This window comes from Euleptes europaea, chromosome 1, assembly GCF_029931775.1.
Source record: "Euleptes europaea isolate rEulEur1 chromosome 1, rEulEur1.hap1, whole genome shotgun sequence".
NCBI lineage: Eukaryota > Metazoa > Chordata > Lepidosauria > Squamata > Sphaerodactylidae > Euleptes > Euleptes europaea.
In genome coordinates this window covers 129,351-144,276 of record NC_079312.1, presented here as the reverse complement: position 1 = coordinate 144,276, position 14,926 = coordinate 129,351, and the positions used below count along the sequence as shown (strand labels likewise).

The 14,926-nt window shown below is 56.2% G+C and overlaps 1 protein-coding gene across 1 annotated transcript; it reads right to left on the bottom strand.

The window, feature by feature from the left end:
• Nucleotides 1-3,790: 3,790 nt before the first annotated feature.
• Nucleotides 3,791-14,205, bottom strand: KIFC1 (kinesin family member C1). Its single transcript, XM_056866125.1, has 18 exons — nt 13,865-14,205; nt 13,091-13,160; nt 11,705-11,842; nt 11,488-11,602; nt 11,348-11,401; nt 10,572-10,622; nt 9,715-9,934; nt 9,402-9,600; nt 8,733-8,879; nt 8,477-8,605; nt 6,791-6,907; nt 6,511-6,684; nt 5,935-6,102; nt 5,265-5,403; nt 4,863-5,002; nt 4,150-4,223; nt 3,973-4,048; nt 3,791-3,835 (listed from the first exon to the last, which is right to left on the bottom strand). The coding sequence occupies exons 1-18, from the start codon at nt 14,203-14,205 to the stop codon at nt 3,791-3,793; spliced, it is 2,397 nt and encodes a 798-aa protein (XP_056722103.1).
• Nucleotides 14,206-14,926: the final 721 nt, after the last annotated feature.

Sequence of the window (14,926 nt, the reverse complement as noted above, 5' to 3'; positions counted from 1 at the left end):
CAGGTCTCTCTCTCTCTTTCTGCAGGTTCAAATTTGCAACCTTAGATCTTAACTTGGATTTTAAATCCAGACTGCAGTTTGTCAATCATCGACCCTTTTAACCATAAATATTTTGAAAACCGCTACAACTGATCTCCAGCCAAAAGAGATCAGTTTCCCTGGGGGAACTTTGGGAATTGGATTCTATGGCATGGAAGTCCCTCCCGTCCCCAAACCCCACCCTCAAAAACCTCCCACCAGTGGCAAGGAGGGACCTGGCAACCCTAAGATCCCCCCTCTCCCCCTGTGCAAGAGCTGCTACCAGGGAAGCCAAAACAGCCCCTGAGCTGCACAGCCGCTGCTTCCTGGGCCAGACCCCGGTGAGGCCCCATCCAGCCTCTCACAACTGGGGGTTGGGGCAAGGCCTTCTGCCCCTGAGGGTGCCTCCCAGTGGCTGGGATTCTGAGGTTGACTGCCTCTGGACTACCTTTAGTCACCACAATTGATGGACCCCCCCCCTTCATCAGTCTGCCCAATCATTCCCTTGTAACAGCAGCTATGCCTGTGTCCTTCCCTGAGCTCAGATGCTGTGGCTCAGTGGTAGAGCCTCTGCTTGGCATGCAGGTTAAATCCCCGGCATCTCCAGTTAGACTAGGCAGGTAGGTGATGTAAGCATACGGGCTGCCTAAACTCCCGGACTGGACCTGGCAACCCGATATGCAGGCACACGACTACTGTTCCAGCCACGCGCCCGCTGGACGGCTGCTGTGACCTCCGTTGAAATTGACACGGCTGCTCCTGCGAGCTCTGTGCAGCCGGCAGCTAGGAAACAGAAGCAAGGGCAACCTCCAGCGAACCTGAGAGACTCCATGTTCCTGTGCAAACTCTTCCTGCTCAGCCATGTCATGGAAAGCAGACAGTCACGTAGTCAGTGCCAACACCCCGCTCTCCCATTGCAACATCAGCAGCTTAATGGGCAATCAGCAGCGATCCTGATATTAGCGATGAGTCGTTCCTCCAGCGATGCAGCAGCGATCCCCAGACATTTGCAGAGATCGCACCTATTGTTCCAAAACGTTAATCACTTCAGCAGACATCTCCCGGTTTCTCCCGGGTTGCAAAAGCCATTGGAATCAGAATAGATTTCCAAATTCTCCCTAGCCCACCCTGGCAGCCAGATTAATCCTTTTGTCACCTGGGAACCTAGGAGGGGTAAATCCTCTCTCCCCGCCCCCAGAAAAACAGTATATCTGGCGTGCCCCCAGCCCATAATGTTACCTTAGGTCTTTCCTGGCATCTTTGCCGTTACTCTGTTGGTTTGGTTTTGCACGCTCCTTCCCACCTTGCTGGCCAAGTCTACGGGAACCCCTTGCCCCCGCCTTTGCTCTTAAATTCTTCTATCTTAGTCTACGTGAACTCGGACACCTCTTCAAGAATGGTAAATATCACCCCATCAACAATCCCTGCCACGTTGGCATCTGTGCTTGTACTACTCTCTTTGAATTTCTTAGATTTCTCTGTGTGTATGCATCACTGATTTGAAAGAAAACATAAACTCTCTTAATTTGGAATCCTTTGCTTCTGTCTATATTTAAAGGTCAGTTACCAGCTCTAATATACAAAGGTTGCTCCCGCTTTATAAATATTGTAGTTTGCCATATTGCTTGCTAATTCCCCAAGTTAAAGGGCAATTTGGCTAACAGTGATGTGAAAGACCCCTGCCTGAGGCCCTGGAGAGCTGGTCTGAGTAGACAATACTGACTTTGATGGACTGAGGGTCTGATTCAGTAGAAGGCAGCTTCAGGTGTTCATGCGACCTGGATAGCCCCAGGTGAGCCTCATCTCCTCAGGGTCAGCCCTGGCAAATGTTTGGGTGGGAGACCCCCAAGGAAGACCGGGGGCCGCCATGCAGAGGCAGGCAACCACAAACCACCTCCAATAGTCTCTTGCCTTGAAAACCCCATCACGGATCTCCATAAGTTAGCCTTGACTTGATGGGCCCAACCGAAAAAATGCCTGTGGCCGCTACCAGTGAATCTCACATTGTAAACACACGCCACTGTGTAAAGAGGAGGGCAACCAAGATGGTGAGGGGTCTGGAGGCCAAGTCCTATGACGAAAGGTTGAAGGAGCTGGGTATGCTTAGCCTGGAGAGGAGAAGATTGAGAGGGGATAGGATAACCATCTTCAAGTACTTGAGGGCTGTCAGATAGAGGAGGGGGCCAAGTTGTTTTCTGTTGCCCCAGAACCAACGGGTTAAAATTAAATCAGAAGAGTTTCTGTCTAGACATTAGGAAGAATTTTCTAACAGTTAAGAGTGGTTCCTCGGTGGAACAGGCTTCCTCAGGAGGTGGTGAGCTCTCCTTCTCTGGAGGTTTTTAAGCAGAGGTTAGATGGCCATCTGTCAGCAGAGCTGAATCTGTGAACTTAGGCAGATCATGAGAGGGAGGGCATCTTGGCCATCTTCTGGGCATGAAGTATGGGTCACTGGGGTGTGTGTGGGGGGGTAGTTGTGAATTTCCTGCATTGGGCAGGGGGCTGGACTAGATGACCCTGGTGGTTCCTTCCAACTCTATGATTCTATTATTCCTTTAGGCTGTCCTAAATCTACTGCTCATTTAGTACTTTGGGAGAGCAAATGCAGGAGGTGGGGAGAGCAGAGTTCTATAAGGAGCACCTGAAAAAGGGCCCCATCTTCAAGTTGCGGAAGATGGTTGTAGTTTTGCCCTAAACACAGGGAATTAGATTTTGATTAACTATTTCTCTAACTTCCCAATGGGAACAGCTGTTCAGGCGTGGGCTCTCCTGAAGAGCCGTCTGTCACTGCTCGTTCCTTTAAGGATGACACCTCCAAGTTCCAAAGTTTCTTTCGTAACTGGGTTGTCGTGTTTCTCTTGTGTTTGTGTTTCTCCAGCCCTGCACCGGCATGATAACAGACACAAACACTTGCAGCCCTATACGCTTTCATCCATCTGCTGCCACTACAACTTCTCACCGGTTGCTTAAACAGGCTAGCCTTAATTTGCACAAATATTCTCTGTGCTGCTTTCAAAATTAATATTGGCAAAGTTTAACTGGCAAATTGCAAAGCGGACTGGTTTGATTTCTGCCAGCAAAACTCCCTCTGGCCCTCTGGCCACCTTCCAGGATTTAATCAGCTCAGGATTTAAAGGCACTTTGTTTTAGCAAGGTGCCAACAGGACATGTGGTGGACATGTGGTCCACTAGTGGTTGGAGAGAAACTTGGGCCACCCCCGGGGGTTACAATCTTCCCCTTGAAGGCTGCAGGGACCCACAGGGGCTGAAGGAGGAGAGAACCAGGCTCCTGGGCTGCTGTAGCTGCTGCACGCGATGCCTCCAGGGGTGCCTAGAAGTGGGAATGCTGGCCTCCTACCCGGTTCTGCTGCCTGCGGAAGAAGCCGCGGAGGGTGGAGAAGCTCCAGCTGCCATCGGGGTGCATATCTGCCCACCACCACCACCCTAGGCACAGTGGACATGAGTGGCAAGACACGCAGGGCCACGGCATGTCAGGTGACGTTGGTGTGTCTGGGTCGGCCACCTCCTTCCCTCCAGGCGCACCAAAGGACGCACCCAGGCTAACGATGCCCCGCCCGCTATGCAGAGCTGAGGCATCTTCCAGACCTGGATTGATTTGGCTCAAAACTAAGACTCGCTAGCAGATTTGAAAAGTTTAATGATCAATATGTGCACTAGAAACAATAAAAAGGAGTCAGATTTAAAAAGGAGGAAACCCAAGCCAATGCCTTGGACGTGGCACGGTTGCCTGCCGTTGGATGGGATCCCGCTGCCCTTATTTACGATGAGTTTGTGCTGTGCCAATGATACACTCGTTCACCTGCAAGGCAAGACCAAAGGGGGGGTTGTGTGGAGCCGCGTGCCTCTGACTCCAGAGCCAGCCTCTCCTCCACCCCCTCCCCGCAACATCCCCAGGAAGGACTGAGATGTCTCCCCCCTCCCCCCCCAACCGCTTACTTTTCTGGCAAAACGCAGTGAGTTGAGGGACTCAGCAAAGTTCTCCTCCAAGGGCGAGATGTTCACAAACATCAGCCTGAAAGAGGGGAGGGGCATGAAACGCCTCTTCTAGCTCCCCCCCTCACCTCTCCACCGCCTCCCCCCCCATCCATGAGTTCCACCGGTGCCCACACTCACATCTTGGAGCTGCCTCCCAAGGAGTTCTGAAGGAGGTAGGTGAGCTTGCTGTTCCTGTAGGGCACGTGGGCTTCCTGCAAGGGGGGAGGAATTGGTGGGGGTTGAAAAGGTTTTTTAAAAAAAATCAGTAGCACCCATAAGAGGAGTGGACTCAAATGGATCGCAACACCACCACCCCGAGCCTTCTCTCCGCAACTCAGGGAAGGGCCACAGCCAGAGGCCCCTCCCGTTTGCGCCATCAGGAACAGACTTGCCAAGCAAAGTGGAAACAGCTGTCAGTTCTCCAATGAGGACGGGCTGGTTATGAACACACACACGCATGCACGCACGCAGGAACCCCCTGCAGATGGGGTTAATGCTACTTAATGCTGAACTCCAGTGTGTGTGCATGTGTATGCGTGTGGGAGGGAGGGGGGGCTGCTTTAAGCCCGCCTAGCAAATTTTGTCACCTGGCCCAGGCTGTCAGCCACTCTAACAGACTGAAAACTCCTCATCGGAGATGGGTGATTTTCTTCCTGACTAACGTGCCGGCTTCAGGACAACCTCCTGCCCCAGAATGTTAGCCCCAAGAAAACCGGCCAGCCGCTTCCCAAGAAGCTCTGCAGCACGGTTATGTGTGTGTGTGTTGTGGGGGGGGGGGGCTATTCCAGAGGCAAGAGGGCCGGTGGGGCGTTCCCCATGAGGAAGGAGCCTCTGTCGGCAGTGGGGCTTGCCTTGTTGCTGAGAGCCATGATGACCAGGCCCAGGTTGGAGAGGCTGCTGTTGATGGCCTGGGTCTCCTTCAGCCGCTCCCCCTTCGACAGGGACTTGTCCAGGCGCTCACTGCCGGCCAGGTCCACCAGGTTCAACACAGCTGCAGGAGGGCAGGAGAAAGGGCGGTCAGAGCAAGGTGGGTCTCCTGCCGCCTGGGAGAGGGTGGCCTCTGCCTGGGGAAGCCTGCCATGCTGGAGGGAGGGAGGACCACTGCTGTCCTGTAGCCCGTCACAGCAAGCAGCTAGCAGAATGGCCTGAAGGGCGTTGGGATCCAAACCATGTGAGCGAAACCCCGGGGGAAGGAAATGGGTGGAGAGAGCAATCGATTCCACCACCCCATCCCAGTGTCTGCCGCAACTCACAGGAGGTGTGCACGTCCCGGTTGGCGTGCTGACCCTCAATGTGGAGCTGGAAAAGGCTGTGGCTCCGCGAGGAGCGCTCGTTGAGGGTGGTTTTGGCTACCGACCGGTTGGCCTTGGCCATCTGCAGCAGCTTCAGCACCTGGCCAGGGGAGAAGAGCGTTGGTTGGCAGAAGGACGGATGGAGGGACACGAGTGCCGGCCCTCAGAAGGGGCTCCAGGGGTGAGGCTGCCTGAATGCCTCCATGTGGCTCCAGTCCAAGGGCTCTCGCACATGAACCTTAAGGACAGATCCTGCACAGAGGAACCTGCAAAGGGGCTGAGCCGCATCAGTTCCAGGTTTCCCATGTGACACCAGCATGGAGCTCAGGGGAGGGGCAGGCGTGCCGTGAGCAGTGCCAGAAGCCCATCATCTTCTTGCAAAAAACAGCAACACCAAAACCTTTTCAGCCGAAGTCGGCAGGGTTCACACACAAAAAAGCCAACACACACACACCTCCAGTCGTTTGCAATACTAAAGCTCCCCCACCTCACCCCAAAGCCATGCAGCAGGGGCAACAGAGGGCCAGAATAGAGAAGTATCCTAGCGGGAAGAGAGAACATGTCCACGTAGAAGACTGCCCCTTCCCAGCACGCCATCCACCCCCCCTTTGCACGCGAGCCAGACGGGTACCTCCCCCTCTGAAGCGACAGGGACGTAGGACAAGTTGGGGACGTGCAGCTCCTCCGTGCTCTGGTTCACCCGCTTGATCTCCAGCTCGGAGCTCCGCTCAGGCCGCAGCACCAGCAGGTCCCGCAGCGACTCGTTGTAGATCTCCAGGAAGTTGGCTGTGAACTGGTACTGCGAGGGGAAGGAGAGAGGTGGGCATAGGCAGAGGGGGCATGTCTACTCCCCTCTTCAAGACTTCCAAGTTGGCAGCCATCACAAGTCAGGAAACCTTGAGAAAGGCAGCCTCAAAAGCTACCACACGCTAACACCACCACGGTGCTCTGTCGGAGGGAGCGGAGTGCCCTCTGCCCGTTCACAAACAGCCACCTTCGCCCAGCCCACAGCCTCCTCCCTGCCTTTCCCCACACTCAGCTTCTGCAGCCTCTCGGGAGGCAGGCCACGTGCATTCAGCTGTGTCACATCCCAGGGTTACGGGCAGATTGATGCAACCATTGGTGCACGGCCTAGATTTGGCAAAGAGATGGATTCTCTGACCTCTCCCCCACCCCACAGGCGGGCCTCCTCCCCCAAGCCTCTCACCTTCCAGCCTTTGGCCTCCATCTGGCGGGAGGCCCGGAAGATCTGCTGCACGGCCCGGGGGATCATGCCGGCGGTGGTAGGGGCCAGGTCCTCCGGCCCCTCCATGGTGTAAGTCTTGCCGCTCCCGGTCTGGCCGTAGGCGAATATGCAGACGTTGTACCCGTCCAGGGCGGACTGCGGCCGAAGAGAAGGAAGTCGCCGTCAGACGTCCTAACCCTAACCCGCCCAAAAGGGCATGCCAAGCTCTCCCCTCCTTGTCCCGCCCCCCCTCCTGCCGTACCTGCACGAGCAGAGCGATCTCCTCAAACACGTCTTCCTGCAAACTCAAGGGTGGGAAGACTCGGTCAAAGTTGAACTCGTAAGTGATGTCATCCTTGCGCTCGCGCCCAACGTGGGACTGCAGAGAAAAGTGGCTTCACTGTGACTGCTGGGGGAGGGGGCTCTCCACCCACCCAGAAGTCATAGAAGGCAATGTTATGAAAGAGCTATTAGATATCAGCTACATAGGAATTTGATAAGGTAAAAGCATTTCTAATTGACTTACGTTTGCCTCAATAATGATATTAAATGTTTTAATACATTAAGAATTGATCTCACATATAATACATTTATATTAGGATTAAAGACCACTTACTCAGTAAGTCACTGTACAAAACAAGTTTATACCTGGGAACTTGTTTGAATTTAATCAAAGGTAGCCTATATGTGGATACTACAACCTGCATAAGCTCACCACTTACTATTGGTTAAATTTGTATAATTGGAAATTTGAACAGACTGCAAAAAGACTGTACATAATATTTGGAATTTATTTTGAAATATATTATTTGACTCGTGGTTTGTGTACTACACAACATTATCTGTAACGCAGAACATTACCTGTTGAATAATTAGCTTTTTGTATATTTGTTTGGGACTACTGCTGTATTGACTGTGATGTGTCATTTGTAAGTTTTTTGTTTCAATTATAAATGTAATAAGTTGAAGTCTAAGTTGTATATAATTTGGAACTTTCCCTGGTAAATTAGCAACCTGAATATGGGTAATTTCATTTAAAGAGATATGTGTTAGAAATCATTAACAAGTCAAGTAATACTCCCAGAGAGGGGGTACCTTTAGAGCAGGGGGCCCAGCACGGCACCTTTCCCTCTCTCTCCTTTCCCCCAGCATATTTGTAAAATGACCCCTCTCCTCCCCGGCACGTGGAACCTTCTTCCTCTGGGCAGGTGGTGGTCGGCTCCACCACCCTGCGTCAGAATCCCAAAGGGATTCACAGGCTCAACAAGGTCGAGGACCCCTGCTTCAGAACATCAAGAAGCAGGCACAGGCTCGCTTAGGACAAAACTTTTCGGGTGTGAGGCCAATGGCAGCTGCCCAAAGGAAGTGGGCTTTTTATCCACACGGCTATAAGCGGCCAACAGAAGCTCATAATCATAGAGTTGGAAGGGGCCATGCAGGCCTAGGTAGCTGATTCCACTGTGGAACTACTCTTATTGTAAAAAAAAAAATTTCCCCTAATATCCAGCCGGTCCCTTTCAGACCACAATTTAAACCCATTATTGTGAGTCCTCTCCTCTGCTGCCAGCAGGAACAGCTCCCTGCCCCAGCTCCCTCAGCCTCTCCTCGCAGGGCTCGGTCTCCAGGCCCCTGATCCTCCTCGTCGCTCTCCTCTGCACCCACCCACACCCTTTTTGAAGTGAGGCCTCCAGAACTGCTCACAGGACTTCAGGTGCAGCCTGACCAATGTGGTGTACAGCGGAACTATAGCTTCTTGCGATTTTGATGTGATGCCTCTTCAGACAGACATCTCTAGACACAAGGAGGGCTTCTTCCCCTGGGAACTTGCCCGGCCACTTTTCAGTCACTGGCTGGCGGGCACTGCAGCCTTGATGCCGCCTCCTCCCTCCCCCCCCAACGCATAAGCAAAGCCGAGGACCAAACCCTGGGGATCTGAAGCCAGCCCCACCTCCTCCGCCTTGGAGAGCACCAGGGTCCGGTTGTCATCTGGAGGGAAGCGCAGGTGCCCCATCCCCTTCTGGGCCTCCTTCTCCCACGGCAGGAGCGGGCGCACGCGGCAGAAGACCCGGATGTTGCCCTGCAAGAGGAAGAGACTGTCACTGGGGGCGGGGAGGGGGGCAGCCGTGCCACTGCACTCGCTCAGCGGGGGGGAGCCTCTCTGGAGGGGTGACAGGCCACTCCCCCCCGGCCCATCCTCATCTCACCTTCAGCTCTTGCACCATGTTGTGCAGACTCCGGCGCTCCATCTCTGAGTCATGCAGCCGCCTGTCCTGCTCTGCCATTCGGGCCTGCAATGCCTCATTCTCCTGCCTTTGTTGGGCCAGAGCCTCCTCAGCAAGTCGCAGTTGTGCCTAGCAGAGCGACAGAGCACAGAGGTCCTGTCTCACTTTCTCCCATTAACCCAGGCGCTACCACCCCCTTCCACTGCCCGCGAGGGAGGGCAGCGACCCCTTGCCCCAAGCAGCAGCAGTGGCCGGCTCTCCTGCCGGCAGGGCCTGCGCACCTCCTCCAGGCCCTGCCCAACGCTACAGGCAGCCACATCAGCTTGGCAGAGGAATCCTGGGGCGCCTGGAAGACGCAGTTTACGGCACGTCATGCCACAGGAGACGCCTCCTCAGAGGAGAGGACGCAGAAGAGAGCAGAAACTCTCTGTCCATTGTGGCCCTCCCCAGCTGTCTGGGGTTGGCAGGGCCCAGCCCCTGAACAGCTGCACCCCCCCGGACTTCGGATCATTCCTCTCGGGGCAAGGCCGCCCACACGCAGGGCGAAGGAGCAGGGAGAGCGCAGAGGAGAAGCGGAGGTTGCCGTTCCTCTAACCCAGACCCTCAGCTCTGTGATTCTGCCCCTTCCCCACGTTATCAGCCCACACTCACCGCCATGGTGCTCAGCTGGGCGGCCAGGACCTGCTGGGCCTCCTCCAGCTCCTTCTTGGCACCTTCTAGCTCCCCAATCGTCTGGTTCTGGCTCCTCACCGTCTCCTCCAGCTGCTGCTCTCTTGCCGAGAGCTCAGACAATTTCTGGAGACTCTCTTTCGCCCGGTCCTGCCAAACCTGCAATTCTAAGGCCAGTGAGCTGGAGGACCAAAAGTGAAAGGAGATCAGAGCTCTGAAGGGCCAGCACCTCTGGGAAGGGACAGGGCCGGTGCCAGGCCCAGCAGCCCCCCCTGCCCTCCCGGTGCCCACTCACCTGGCCCGGCAGCCCAGCTCCCCGTTCTCAGCCGCCACTCGCTGCAGCTCCTGCTCCAGGCCGGCCACCTGCTGCTTCAGCCCTCGGTTCTCGCTGTCCAGGCCCTGAGCCTTCTCCTTGAGAGCGCCCACTTTGGCCCGCAGGTCACTCACCTGCCCTTTCAGGTCCCAGGGGGCCCGCTTCTTCTCACCACCTCCCGCTGCGGCAGGAGCACGGGCTGCTGTGGAGACAGACAGGACACAGCGGGCGGGTGAGGCACCAAAGATGTCAGGCTCAGAGAGTTGGAAGCCTTAAAAAAACTTTTCCAGGAAAAAAACATAGAAATTTGGGGGGTGGGGAAGTGAAACACGTACAACACTTTTTAATCAAACTTATTCTACACATATAACATAAATGGCATAATTCATTTTTTTACTGTTTGGCAGTGTAATAGAATTCAACAGAAAATTTTCAAGTATACTCAACACTTGAGAAAGATCTGCCAGCCACTGCGCTCTTTGTTACCACGGCATGTGGCTCTTAATTATTGCCAGCTGAGAGAAAGAAACTCTGAAGGCAAGGCCACCCGCATCTTTGGATACTGTTAAGCTTTATAATGTTGAAATCACTAAACTCTCCAATATCATATCGTGAAATATTCTTGAAAATGCTAAACTGGACGTATTCTGGGATGCTGTACTATTTTATGATAACATGTTCATACTTACAAAATTCTCCTCAAAGTGTATATTTCTGTCATTCCAGAAGCAAGGTTTTTGTTGACACTTTCCAGAGTTTGTTCCCCAGAAAAACGGAAAGTCAGTCCTGGGAAGAAACACTCCCCAGCATGAATGTCAGAGTTGGTTCTCAGTTCCTACCTGATGTGGGAGCTGCTGCTGCTGCGGCAGGCACTGGCCGACGGCTGAGCACTGGAAGAGAAAGATGAAGTCAGAGCCTGCCAGGAGGTCGTGATGGTCCCTGGCCCTAAGAGCGTGTGGCTGTCCTCGACAACAGCCAGGGCTTTTTCGGCCCTGGCTCCAGCCTGGTGGAATGCTCTGCCTGGTAACATCAGGGCCTTGCAGGACCTGAAAGGGTTCTGCAGGGCCTGCAAGACGGAGCTTTTCCACCAGGCCTACAGCTGAGGACAGCCGCCTATATCATCTTTATTGGACTCCCCCCCTTCCCTCCCTTGAATGGGAATAATGCAGATTGAATTGTTGCCACCTGTATGGTGCCTACAGTATATTTTTGGGATTCAGTGTACCATCATATCGGGGTCTCAGAGTTTTATTGCTAGGTTTTATTAATGATTATATATATTGAATGCTTTGTGTTTTAAATGATGTTGCCCGCCCTGAGCCAGCTTGCTTGGGAGGGCGGGTTATAAGTCTAATAAACAAATGAATACAACAGAAGATCTGACACCACCCCCCTACCTCCAGCACCACTCCAACTCCTTCATTCCAACCAAGCCAGGCAACAGGTCCCTCAAGGCACATGTGGGGCCTTGAAAGCAAACCCCAGCAGACCCCAGGGCTGCAGAGGGCCAGAGACGGAACCTGGGATATCCTGCCTGCCAGGTGCGTGCTCTCTGCCAACGAGGGCAGCCCCCCACCCACAGAATTGCCCCCAGCGCACAGCACCCCCTCCCTACCTGTTGTGGAAGCCACGCCCGTGGCCCTTCCTGCTCGAATAGTCGAGCGACGACCTGCACAGAGAAACCTCGTTAGGAACATGGCCGGGGACTGCTGGGGGCTCCTGTCCGGCCAATCCCCGGCTCCTTACCCAGCTTACCAGGCCCACGCCGGCTACGGAGAGCGGCGGCAGCAGCAGGGGCCTCTTTCGGCTGGGAGACGGCGACTGACGTGGCTCCTCTCTTTGGGGGAGCAAGCGAGACACGGGCACACTTCTGTAAGGGGCAAGGAGAGAGCAGATGGTTACCCAGCAGCGGGGGCGCAACTCAGTCTGCACAGAAAGGGACACGCCTCCCCCCGCGCCCCCCTCTGCTCACCCAACTCTCTCTCGGGGGCTCATTCTCACTGGTGGCCGGGCGTTTGGGCCGCAAGCCAGGCACGGGAAGCCGGGAGGCTGCTGTCAGCAGGGACAATCGTCCGCCATCCATGTTTGCCTTCTGTTCCGTGAGGGGTAACTGGGGCAGGGGGAGAAAGGAACACCAGAAGAGTGACAAAGAAGCGTTTTGTCGGTTATATGAAGCTTCGCCAAGGCAACGCCTGTGCCTTGCAATTAGCGGCCGCCAGAGGCTCTTCTTCATCCGGCCACTCTCCGACCTGGCTGCCCCACTCTCCCCCACTGGGCTCTGGGATGCACGGGTGGGAGCCAAGGCGGAGGTCAGAATGTTGGACGAGGATCAAGCACCCCGCTCTACCATGGAAGCTGGCTGGGTGACCTTGGACCAGGCCACCATCTCGCAGCCTTCCCTACCTCGCAGGGTTATTTTTGCGAGGATAAAATGGAAGAGAATTAGGTTATCTGGCAAATGTGAGTTTCACGTATAAAACAGCCACTCCCAAAACACTCTTGAATCTCTCAGATGTGGGCTGTGTGAGACTAGTCTTTCTGAGAGCTTTTTGGTGAGAAACACAAAAATTGTATTTTAATCAAAGATAGAATAAATGATGGTATATCTGATTTTAGAAGAGTTGATAATTATACCCTGATTTGCTCTGTTTTTTAAGGAGTCTCAAACTGGCTTACAATCACCTATCCTCCCCCCCACCCCCACAACAGACCACCTTGTGAGGTAGGTGGGGCTGAGAGTTCAGAGAGAACTGTGACTAGCCCAAGGTCCCCCAGCTGGCTTCATGTGGAGGAGTGAGGAATCAAACCTGGTTCTCCAGATCAGAGCCCACTGCCCTTAACCACCATATGTGAATGCTTGCATTGCTGTGATTCTTTCATATTTACTCATTTCAACAGTGACTATATTGGTTTTAATTAAAAAACCTTAGCGGATAAGCTTGAGTGATCTTTGGCTGGAGCATAAAGCTTTCATTTGAGACCGGGAATAAACAAACTTCTAACTTCTTGTCAGTTAGAGCAGGGCTTCTTAAACTTTTTCCACTCGCCACCCCTTTTCGCCCAAGAAATTTTTACGTGACCCCGGGTATATAGGTATATAAAATAGGCATACAACTCACACATTTACTGATAATAAATCATAAAGAAGTTAACTTTAAAACAATTCTTTGGTATATGTATAACTTTACTATTTATCGAAGATGAAAGCAAATTTTTCGCGGCCCCCACATTCAGTAACGGGGTCGCGACCCGCAGTTTAAGAAGCTTTGAGTTAGAGAGCCAATGATCTATAGAAGAGAGCTTCAGGTCCCCCATGGAGCAGACAGGCGAGCCCCAAATGAGTAAATAAAATGCTCACCTGCCGCACGCTACTCCCGAGGAGCGGGCCGCCTTCCATTGCGCCTTTCCGGAGCCACCCTCCAAACGGCCTGGCTGAGGAGAGAAGGTGGGGGCACAGAAGAAGAGCTGGTTTTTATATCCACCGCTCTTCCCCACCACACCAGTAACCAGGTGGGTTGGAGGCTCCATCCCCCCCCCGGGGTGGGGAATAAGGGTTACCAGCCCCCCCTTGTCTACCTGTGGGGGATGGGGTGTCAGGTTGGGAAATTATCTGAGATTTGGGGATGGAGCCTGGGTAGGGCAGGGGCCTCCGGGGGGGGTCCAATGCCACGGGGGGAGTCCGCCCCCCCCACCAAAGTGTCCATTCTCTCCCGGGGGGAGGGATCTCCGGCAGCCTGGCCCCCTCCAGCCAGTCCAGAACCCCTCCCCCAACCGCTGTGGGGGGGGGGCTGCCGCTTTCTCTCCCCCCCCCCGCAGAGCTCCTGTCACTCAGGACGGCCCCGCCCCCCCTTCAACCAGCATTCCCCCGTGGGGAGGGGGGGGGTCATCGGGCTCAGCAGGGGCGCGAAGCCGACCCCCCCCCAATTCCCTAAGCAGGGCTGCGTGAAGAGGAAGCTCGGTCGCCCCCCCCCCCCACCCCGGCTCAGGCCGGCTGAACCTCAGGCCGCGATCGCCGCCACCCCACCTCCCGGGGAGGACTCTGCACATGCCCCGAGGAAAAGAGGGGGGACCCCTAACCCCCACCCCCCTAACCCCCACCCCCCTAACCCCCACCCCCCTAACCCCCACCCACCGGTGTTCGCCGCCGCCTTCCCTCCCTCTGTAACGTCCGAGCGATTCAAACGCCGCCTTCCCGTCGGCCAGCGGGGCGCGGCCGGGGCTCAGCCAATGGCGCGCCGCGTCCCTCCGCGAGCGCGGCCAATCCGCGGGCCGCCTCCCGGGAGCTGGGCCCGCCCCCCACGCCCAGGGCCGGCCAATCGCCGCGCCGCTGCCTCGGGCGCGCGCCCCCCTTCCTCGGCGGCGGCGCGCGGCGCCCAGCCCAGGCGGAGGGGGGCGGGGCCGAGGGGGCGGGGCGTCCCCAACCGAGCGGGGAGGCGGCGGCCGCCCAACCGGTGCAGCTCCCGCCCTCCCCATCGCCCAGCTTCACCGGTTGAACTTCCGCCGCCCCTCTGCCGAGGCAGCCCGCGGGGGGGGGGGGAAGGCGGCGAGGGAGCAGCGGAGGGGTCAGAGGCTGGCCGAGGGGGGGCAGGAGGGGGGGCAATTGACCGGGAAAGGGGGGGCTGGGGGGTCCCGAGACCTGCCCGGGAGGGGGGAGGGGGAGGGAGAGGGGAGCCCCCCACCCCACCCCACCCCAGGAGCGCCTGAAGGACGCTTCAAGGTGTGTGGGGGGGCGGGGGGGCACGCAGGTGTCATTGCGGGGCCCCCCCGCAGAGTGACAGGTGCGGGGAGGGGGGCTTCCAGTCTGAAGGGGGGGCTCGTAGCACCCTCGCCTGCCCCCCGTCGGCCTTGGGGGGGGGGTGTCTCCCCCCCCGGCCCCGGGGGCACCCAGGGCAGCGCCCCCCCCGCCCCCCCCCGTGCCTGTGGGTGCTGCGGGCGGCCCGGGGGCGGGTGGGGGGGCGGCAGGGGGGGTCCAGGGCCGGCGTGTCTCGGCGTCCCCCCTCGCGGCGCCCCGCTCCGGCTGCTGCGTCACTCGGCTCGGCTGGAGGATGGAGCCGCCGCCGCAGAGGGTCCCCCGCCCCTGAGCCCCCCCCACCGCCCCGTTGCCCACCCCCCACCCCCCACGAGACCCCCGGAGCCGGTAAGGGGGGAGGGAGGGAAGGGGCGGCCCGCTGGCGCTGCCCTGGGGAGGGAAGGA